This window comes from Mytilus edulis, chromosome 1 (genome assembly GCF_963676685.1).
Source record: "Mytilus edulis chromosome 1, xbMytEdul2.2, whole genome shotgun sequence".
Classification (NCBI taxonomy): Eukaryota; Metazoa; Mollusca; class Bivalvia; order Mytilida; family Mytilidae; genus Mytilus; species Mytilus edulis.
The window spans coordinates 86,268,422-86,279,201 of record NC_092344.1 but is presented as its reverse complement, the minus strand read 5'-3'; the positions used below and the strand labels follow the sequence as shown (position 1 = coordinate 86,279,201).

The 10,780-nt window shown below is 31.3% G+C and overlaps 1 protein-coding gene across 1 annotated transcript in view; it reads left to right on the top strand.

Moving 5' to 3' along the window:
• Nucleotides 1-7,806: 7,806 nt before the first annotated feature.
• The window catches only part of LOC139515080 (F-box DNA helicase 1-like), a 28,043-nt gene continuing 25,069 nt past the window's right edge, over nucleotides 7,807-10,780 (top strand). Inside the window, exons 1-3 of the mRNA XM_071304644.1 lie at nucleotides 7,807-9,249; nucleotides 9,676-9,803; nucleotides 10,442-10,565. Of these exons, the coding sequence (XP_071160745.1) occupies nucleotides 7,927-9,249; nucleotides 9,676-9,803; nucleotides 10,442-10,565 (1,575 nt within the window). The 5' untranslated portion in view covers nucleotides 7,807-7,926. The remainder of the gene's footprint in view (nucleotides 9,250-9,675; nucleotides 9,804-10,441; nucleotides 10,566-10,780) is intronic.

The window sequence follows — 10,780 nt, the reverse complement described above, 5'->3', positions numbered from 1 at the left end:
TCATCACTAAACCTTTCATGAGTTATGTCACTTTATAAAGTTATAAGCAAGCTAGAGCATTGACACGATCTCCATTTATTTTATTATCTTGAAAAGTATAATGGATACAAATGTAAAAAGAAACTTCAAAAAGCAAAATGATTAGCAGGACAAGATCTTCAAGAAGTCAACATGACTGAAATTATCAGTCACTGGTAACTTTGTATAGAGCTACCAGACCTTTTCGTAATGATATTAACCATTAAGTGCTCATTGTTGAAGATGCAGGTGAGTGACACAGGCTCTTTAGGGCCTCTAGTTTTAAACTCAACATCGAAACAAATGGTTGTTTGATTGCATATATACAATAAAATGTGTTGCATCTATATACTAGATATATTGGACATAACATTGGAGTCTCTTACAAATCCAATCCCTTGAGTACTTTACTAAATTAAGAATTTAAAATATGACATTCTTTATAGACAACTGTTTTTGTGAAGACCTAATAATGTATTTACCTCAATGTCTTGGTTTTGTGCTGCGAGTTGCTGTTACGGTTGTACACACACAATTATTTCTATTCTCACTTTTTTTTATACATAAAAAGATTAAACGGATTTGATAAACATATTTGAGTACAACAGATCATACCTACAGCTAACTCCTCTGAAAAGATAGGTATAAAGACAATCAATAGATATAGGAAGATGTGGTGTGAGTGCCAATGAGACAACTCTCCATACAAATAACAATTTAAAAAGTAAACCATTATAGGTTAAAGTACGGCCTTCAACACGGAGCCTTAGCTCACACCGAACAACAAGCTATAAAGGGCCCCAAAATTACTAGTGTAAAACCATTCAAACGGGAAAACCAACGGTCTAATCTATATAAACAAAACGAGAAACACGTATATATTACATAAACAAACGACAACTACTGTACATCAGATTCCTGACTTAGGACAGGTGCAAACATTTGCAGCGGGATTAAACGTTTTAATGGATCCAAACCTTCTCCCTTTTTCTGAAACAATAGCATAACATCACAACAAAGAAAAACATACGATAATGCATGGTAAAGGTATTAACCTTTCTTCAGAGATAGCTTGGTACAGTCACAAAATGTGGGGGATAAACCAGTGTTCAAAGCCGCAATTTTTGCTATCACCAAGTGTCCATCTTTCTGTCATCTGTGATGTGTCCTCTGTAAACTTTTCTTTAAAAATCCTCTCCTGAAACTGCTCTATGAATTGCATACAAATTTTGTCTGCTAGGCTGTCAACTAGAAAGTTTATTATTTCATCCACGTTGGTCAACTTATAGGGCCACCATATCTAAAAAAAAAAAAAAGGAGAAGAAAAGAACGGGTCATACTACAGTCTAATACCTCTAAAACTAAAGCAATTAGATTGACACTGACAGAAATAATGGTCAGCACCACCATTTCTATCTATAGTTTAAGTATTTAGAAAATATGTCCCATCGTTTTAAAAAGTATAAGAGCAAGGTTAATCACGTAATTCGCAAAAATGATAAGCACAACAACAGTTATACAAGGGCATTGAGGAGAGGTAGCTCAGAAAAAGTAAACTTTCTAAAGGAATCTACACGATTTTTTCTTTCGATTTTATGTAATAGCAGGAAAAAAACGGTTATCGAACAAAAACTCTGTAGAATAGGTTACCAGTTCATTGGGAGTACAAATGGCAGGTGCAATGCCATTACTTTTCTTTTTTTTTAAGCGTCTAGACGGATCTGATTTGCTGGAGATACTCAGTCATGGAATTCAAAAATGTACGACATTTATTATTGACCGGGTGATCAGGACAAAAATGTTGACATATGCAGAAAGTTTGCATGTGATTTTCAACCAGAGGTAAGTGGTACCATATCAAGTAAGGTTTTGGATATCACATGGAGCTTGATACTGGCGCAAGACATTACAACGATCGTCCCTTTAGCTGGACCGGTTACCCGTTTTGTCTTTTGATATTCTGAAAACATTTATCTCGTATTTCATATCACTGTTCTATCTATAGTTTAACTTATATCCACACAATAAAGTTTCCCTGTACAATCCTTACAAAACGTGTCATTCAGAGCATGAAGCTTGAAAAAAAAATCAATTTTATTATATTTTTAAACATCTCAATAGAAATTACATGTTTGCAAACTATACTTCCATACCACCCTATCATTCTACAAAATGGATCAGCATGAAAAGACCTATCTAATTATATATTTTGATTACCTGCATGTTTTGCAGTAATTGCCATTGAAAAATTGTTTCATTTTGTTTGTTTGTGCTGTTTAGTCTCTGTTATCTTCAAACCTACTGGCATTTTTTTGTTCTAAGGTGAGGCAAAAAGACACAGGTGGGCCTCATGTTTACCTACCTAAACCATATTCATGTAGTTAAAAGTAAAATAAACAATAAAACATGCTCAGTCTATCTATAAGCAAGGATATGATTGCTACTACATGTACTACAGATTTTCAGAGTACAGAGCCACAATTGTTGGAGAAATATTGCAGATCAGAAAAATTTACTCAAAACAATACTCCCGATAGGCTGAATTGCTTGGAGAAATCCCCACACATAATTTATTGAAATCTGCAGTATTTAAAAGAATTTTTTTAACGTCCAAATATACAAAACAAATGTTCACTCGAGATCACAAATAATGGTCCTTTTTTGTTCCGATTAGATGTATATAAAAAAAGGGGGGGAGTGATTCGGAATGCTATTTTTTTCAATACCGTCATTCTCAAACAAATAATAATTCTCTTGTGTTTATCAGAAAAAAAACAATGTCTACATGTGTATCTGCAAATTAAGAGATTTAACATCATTGCGCTGATATTTAGAGTAGTTAACTAATATGGATATAATATGTGTTTTCAGCCGCATACCACCTTCACTGGATCTGTCGAAGAGTTCATGTTGTCACTTGTTTGAACCTGGATTTTTATGAGGCGCCGTTTTACTATTTAATACTTATTTTCTGATATCAAAAAATGATTTTCTGATATCAAAAATTCTATTTTTTTATATCAGGAATTCGATTTCTTGATATCAAGAAATAACGCATATTTTCTGATATGAAAAATTCGAATTCCTGATATCAAAAATTCATTCTTGATATCAGGAAATCGATTTTTTGATATCAGAAATTCGAATTTTTGATATCAGAAAATATAAATTATTTTTTGATATCAAGAAATAGATTTTCTGATATCAAAAAATGATTTTTTGTGCTCAGACATGAGCCCAAACATCAGGAAATATGTGAAATGTGAAATAATTTTTCCGGGTATACCAATTATTATGGGGTCTTACTAAAAAGCGCCCGGGTGAAGAAAAAGCGCCCGGGGAAAATATATAGAAATTGCGTTGGCATGAGACAACTTTGTGTCGATGAAACATTTGATTTTTTTTTTTTAATTTTAGACAAGTATTTTGCAAATTCGGATAATAGACATTTGTAATAAAGCACAAAAACAAGTATGAATGTTTCAATTTAAACAATAATATATGAATACTAGTTCGAAAGATTTATAAAATGTTAGATATCAAAAGACATGTTTTTCAAAAACGATATCAAAATGATAAATGCCAAAACAACTTAAAATTCACAGATAAATATTAATTTTATAAAGTTAAAAGAGTTGCACATTATTTAAGAATGATAAAAGTGACACGCACATGTATATCAGCATCAGCAAATAAAACAATTATACTATGCATGTTAAAAGCAGGTGTTTGGTATAAAATAAATTCTTAGTGACAGGCATGTTGAATCCCTTCCACGATCTTCCAATGTCAATTCAAGTGTGTTTAATAAAATACAAAACTTTGAAAAGTTGTCACCATGCAGTTGCGAATATTAGACTCGGGCACTGATTTTTTTTTTAATAACGAAACATAGATTACGTTTTGATCGAGGACAATATCATTCATGATTTTTCTATTTCCTCTTGTTTATATTTACTGCTTACTTACTTGTAAACAATTTTGAAATCTAAAATGTAAAAGTGCAACAACACTATCTTCACTCTTTAGACAAAACAAGCAATGATTTTATTTTTTTTTTATTCAGGAAAACATTTATTGTTATAAAATTTTATTATTTTCTTCTCCCGGGCGCTTTATTTTCTTCCCCGGGTGCCTTTTCTTTCCCTGGGCGATATTTGTCATTTTAATTATGACAAAGGGTCCATTGTTAAAAAACCAAAATGCTTATACATTTCAAGTATTATAGAGATGATTTAGACTTTAGACTCTAGAAAACTTAACAATATTTGAAACTAAGTACACAATTCGAGTCCGATGCACAACAAGACAATATATTGAAGATATTTGAAATTATTATGAAATATAACACAGCTATTTACTTTTGCGACGAATAATCCCAATCGAAAAAATTAGTCGACCTTAGAATTAACTAAATACTTGAAAATGTTTAACAAAACTTGACTTATCGAAAACAAATAATGATGTGTTCAAGATTTAGATACGATGGCTTGATGGTATATTCAGGTTCAACTGACGTAATACACGATCTTTTCGCCTTATATATCTAATGCAATGCATGTACCTACCTAAATTGAACATACTAATATTCTCGAAAACGAATTGTGCCTTTCTTGACTGTCGTGTAATACAAATTTGAAAGACCAACGCGTTAAAAATAAAGGTATTTTAGAAATGAAAACGTACATCAAGCCTACATAAATTTTTCAATACTTCACAGTAAAGGCTCATATAAAATAAATGTAATTTAAAGGATATATAATTGCATTGTGTGTATGACGGTTTCATTTATATGATATGTTATTTTGAATGGCTAACAGCAATCTTGTGTCCTTCTGAAATTAACTTTCATTACACAATGAAATGTAACAGTACAACATAAGAACGAACTATAAAAATCCGTTGAAAAAGGCTTAGCTCATCAGATGAATACAAGTACAAATACTACACAGAGTGGACGTGGCCGGATACTTCTATATCCAATCAGCAAAAAGACAATAATATTCAGTTTGCTTTGAATTTACTGATAACAAAATCAATATAATACCAATAAAAACATAAATTGTTTGTTCTTACAGTATTATATGACAAAACACCAGTGTCCCAGGCCGCCACAATCTTTAAGTGTCCGTCCCACGTAAGAAGCCTGTAAGGATTTATAATTGTCGTTGGTTCGTGTCTGTCATATTTGTTTTTCGTATTTTTCTTGTTATAAATTAGGCCGTTAGCTTTCTTAATAAATCTTTTCATATTTTTCATGCCGGGACATTTTATAGCCCACTTTACGGTATGGGGTTTTTCATTTTTTAATGGCCGAACGATTGCCTATAATTTTTTATATCCACTTCATTTCATTTGACTTTGGTAGATAGTTGTCTCAATGGCAATAATAACACATCTCCTGATTTTTATATACTAAACAGAACTAATTGACTTACTAAATTCGTAACATCATCAACTGGAAAAAAACCTTAAAAAACGATATTACCAAATACTTGGGCTTAAATTCACAAAAACCTAGTTGAACAAATCTGTTTCAGAGGAAACTAACAATTGCTTATAAAAGAAACTGGAACGTAAAATTGCTTTTCAATCTAGAAATACAATTGTTGACTATAAACCTTATAAAAAAATATGTGAGATACACAATCATACAAAATTTCTTATAACTAATAAAGCCAAACTCTGTAATATTCTTTCCTTAAACAAGACCGAAACACTTTACCAAATGTTAGGGCTCATGGGTGAGCTCTGAAGCTTTTATTGATATACAGGGGGCAATCATTGATATTTTTCTTATTTTCTGATATCAAAAAATCATTTCTTGATATCAGGAATTCAAATTTTTGATATCAAAAAATCATTTCTTGATATCAGGAATTCAAATTTTTGATATCAAAAAATCATTTCTTGATATCAGGAATTCAAATTTTTGATATCAAAAAATGTATTTCTTGATATCAAATAATCGTCAGTATTATTTGATATCAGAAAATCTATTTCTTGATATCATTAAATGTATTTCTTGATATCAAAAAATGATTTTCTGATATCAAAAAATCGAATTATTGATATAAAAAAATAAAGATTATTTTCTAATATCAAGAAATCGAATTTCTTGATATCAAAAAATTGATTTCTTGATATCAAAAAATTGAATTCCTGATATCAAGAAATATTTTTTGATATCAAAAAATATTTTCTGATATCAGAAATTCAATTTTTCTATATCAGAAATTTTATTTTTTGATATCAAGAAATATTTTTTGATATCAGAAAATAAGGAATAAATAGTAAAACGGCGCCTCATAGATTTTTACTATAAAAATCCTTGTTTAAACGTATAGGTTGGTCTTTTCGAAAATGTTGTTTGTGTTTGTGCTGTATTTAGACCCCTCGGCTTCCTCTAACAGGAAACTTGTTTTGCATGCACGCGTATAAAATTGTATAAAAAACACATTCCGAATCCCCCCCCTTTTTTTTATATACATCTAATCGGAACAATAAAGGACCATTATTTGTGATCTCGAGTGAACATTGTTTTCAATATATTGTTTCTTCAGTTTTTGATAAATCACAAAAATGTTTTGTCTATTAATTTAAAATATCAATTAAGCTTTATAAAATTGCGTATTATTAATGCTGTTATTTAAGTAACAAAAACTCAATCAAAACAATGTTTGGATGTCAAACAAGCTCTTTCCTATATATATTTGTTCGACCTCAGTTTAACCTTTTGCATCGCAAGTGTGGTATTTAAGATGTCGCAGTTACAAAGCCATAGGGTCTACACATATATTGCATGTCAGTCATGGGTCAAAGACCTTGAAGAATAACAAGATTCCATGTGCATGCATTCGATACTCTGTAATTAGTTATAAAAAGGATACAAACAATGAGGTATGAGAGCAAATTAATGAGAACTATATTTTAAAAGTTCTGAAAGAATATGTAGATAAAGAATCATTATCTATCATATTTAAAAAAAAAAAAAAAATATCTAATGCATTTTAAAGCTACATATTATGTACAAGTTATTTCATTTCGTTTTTGAACAGGCAGTGGCGGATCCAGAGGGGGGGTTCCGGGGGTCCGCACCCCCCCCTTTATTTTGGCCGATCAATGCATTTGAATCGGGACATATGTTTGCACCCCCCCTGCACCCCCCCTTTGCCCTGGGCTAGCACCCCCCCTTTCGAAAATTCCTGCATCCGCCACTGACAGGTGTCCTCATGCATGCAAAATGTAACCTAAAAATACAAGGTTTAATCATTTTGGTTTTATCAGTAAATATCTGAAAGATGGTCACAAGAACTTCAAAGGAATCAGGCAGGAAAACACATTTTCTTATGTCAAATAATATCATGGTTCAGGGAAGATCGATGACAAAAAAAACCCAGCTTCGATTAGATCAGTGTAGCTGCGACAGCTGCGAAACACCTTCTATAGGATTTTTTTCAAATACTTGGAAAATGGAATTATTTTGCACATTTCAGGACGATTTTTAAAATCAATTTACAAAACTCTATGAAAATAGGGAACTTATAATAAACTTTAGTACACACAATTATCAATGATAACGAAAAAAATGAAACATTGAAATTCGTTAGTGATACTGATACATTCAAAATGTACGTCCCTTCTTAACAATCCTTTATACTATTCAAAGTTTTTATAACTGTGAGTACATATATGATTAGTGACGTGAATAGGAGGTTTAGTAAGGAAGCCAGTCCAGTGAGAGAATGAATGGGAGACATATACGTATTTTTCCGGAATAGTTCCGATATTGCACTGGTGTTTAGTATAACCTAAAAAATGGTGGACGTTTCAAAATTGAAAACCGAAACGCAAAATTGACAGTTGATCGTCATCATTGCTTAGGCAAATATCTGTTACAATCCAGTTATGAGTAATAAAGGATGTATTGGCTATAACAGCAACAAAATCATAAACAATGAATATTTAGAGACCCCTTCACAAAATAATACTACCATTTCAGAGAGTAAACAATATCATGAAAATCTATCCACTCTTCCACCTATACGAAAAAATCACACCTCTCCTGGAACTATCATCAAAAATATAAATTCTGTCAAATGCATCAACGAAGATGAAGATTCTCTTGACTATTTCGTACCCACACAACCAAAGCGTCGTAAAATCCATATGACATCTGATATGTGCCAGAAATTTGCAGATTCTCCTGATCATGGTGGGAAGATTTTAACAAATCCAGCTGGCAGCCAACTTCCAAACACAGATATAAATCTCCATCATTTAGCACCACGATATCACACTAACAGAAATGTAACTGTAATCAATTCAAATGATGTTGGAGTAGAGATTTCAAATAACTCGTCATATAAAAGTGGATTAACATCAAGTTTTAAATCAGGACAATTTGGTGGATTTACATCAGCTGCAAAATTGCATAATGAAAATCCGGATCTTTCATCCCATTTTGATATGAAACCATCAACTTCTTTTACAGCAACTGTCTCTCCTAGGAAAAAGTCCAAGACTTCAGTAAATACTGATTCAAAACAGAAATCAATTACAACTTTCTTTGGTGCATCTTCATTCTGTAATAAAAGAAATGATTCTAGTAAATCAGATAAACAAATCACCAGTTCACATATTGTTGTTTCAGACAGTCCTATTTCAACACCTGAGAAATCTGAACCAATCATTTATGGTACTCCTGTTAAGATGTATTCTCCAATTAAAAAAGTTCAGGGATCTTCAAATATTTATATAAGTGATGACAGTCCATCTGATTCACAAAAGTCGCAGACCAGTAGAGTTGATGTAGGAAACAATTCAGTTATGAAACAGCTATTTGAAGGACAAAAACATTATCAATCAAACAAGATTGTGCAGAGCAAGAGCAAGAAATCAAACTCAAAAAGCAAAAGAAGAAATAGTGTAAAAAAGACTAGCTCAAGGGTTACAGCATTAAAACAAAGTACAATATTTAGCCCTGGTAATATCAGCTCTGAAGATGATGACATTTTGTGTACTGAAGTTGATTTGGCATCTGAAAAATATGGGTTAATTGGGTCTTCATTAAGCTCACAACCAGGACAAGAAATACCACAAATTGACTATTTTGAACGCCTACCAGATGAACTCTTAGAAATAATCTTTGCTCAGCTTCCTATGCTAGATCTTTGCCTAAACAGTAACAGAGTCTGTATGAGATGGAGTCACATAATTTCTTCAGATAGAGTAAGTTTATCAGCAATTGTTGTGCTTTTAAAATGTACAAATGCATGTATAGTAATGATTGATTACATTGTATATTATTTTATTTGCAAATGCATGTGTAGAAATATAAATTTCTTGTAGTAAACATATTGAAAATATAAATTCTTTGGCATGTTGAAAAATTCTTTGTATTTTGATTCTTTTTAAAGTTTCTGTTGAAGACTGCATTGAACATTAAAGCACCACACTCTATTTAAAATTGATATTCTGAATAAACTTGTAATTATTAAATGTAATTTTTACATTTATTATCTCTGTTCTGGTTATTTAGTTGGCTACACAACTTCTACAGTCTTACATATCTGTTTTCTGTTGATTTGATGTACATGTATAAAGGTCAGCTCAATTCTGACAATGAAAATTTTTAATTATTGGCGCTATTTCCAGTTTGTTCCATGGAAGAAGAAATATAATAGGTTAAAGAAAGGGCTGCCAGGAGCAATGACAGAAATTAAAAGCATACTTGTAGATGAAAAAATGAATAAATTTGTTGATTTCCTAACAGGGCTTATCAGGTATGAATTCTAGACTTCCTAGTGGTACACATGTACATTTACTATAAAAACACTGAAAAAAACTTGTTAAAATATGTCACATGTACATGAAAAAATGAATGAAAATATCTGTTTTATTTTAAATACATTTTGTAGCTGTCTTTATCTGTTCATTCAGATTCATCCATTTTGGGGGTAAATGTTTTATGAAGTGCAATCAAAACCCTTTGTAACTGACTTGATATTTAAATCTTCAAAGAATTATCACTTCCATTGAGATACACAAAATATAGTGCATTGACCAATACATTCTATACATACTTAATGTATCCATGAACATTTCCAGAAAATAATCAATGAAATGTATGCTCCCATATTCAAGTCATAAATTGATGATATACATGTACATGTCAAGAAAATTACATAACTTTTGCAAGGTGCTGGAATCTAATATCTGTTCGAAAAATATCAATGATGTCATTGTTAAAGTCTTTTTTTTTTAAATTAGAGTTGTGTTATCTTCCTTTGTCTAGAATTATAGTTGAATCAACTACAACCTATGTTGTATACATTTGCAATAGTAAATTTGACTTCCACTGATAAATTAAAGCAATCTTTACCCTTCAGAGCATTCTAGCATTTTGATTGTATTTTCACAGGTACATGAAGAAGTTCAAACCTATTACAGCAGGAAATATAATCCAATGTTTAGAGAAACATCCAAAATATAATTGGGCAAAGGCTTTAATGAAGGAAAGACTTGCAGACTGTTTATTAAATGAAGTATGTATATCATTAGTATCTACTTTGAATATTTGAATAAATTTTGATATCTTTTAGTATAAAATTTTCATTGATCCTTTTTATACGACCGCAAAAATTAAAAAAAAATTGGTCGAATATTGGTATCACGTTGGCGTCGTCGTCCAAATACTTTTAGTTTTCGCACTTTAACTTTAGTAAAAGTGAATAGAAATCTATGAAATTTTTACACAAGG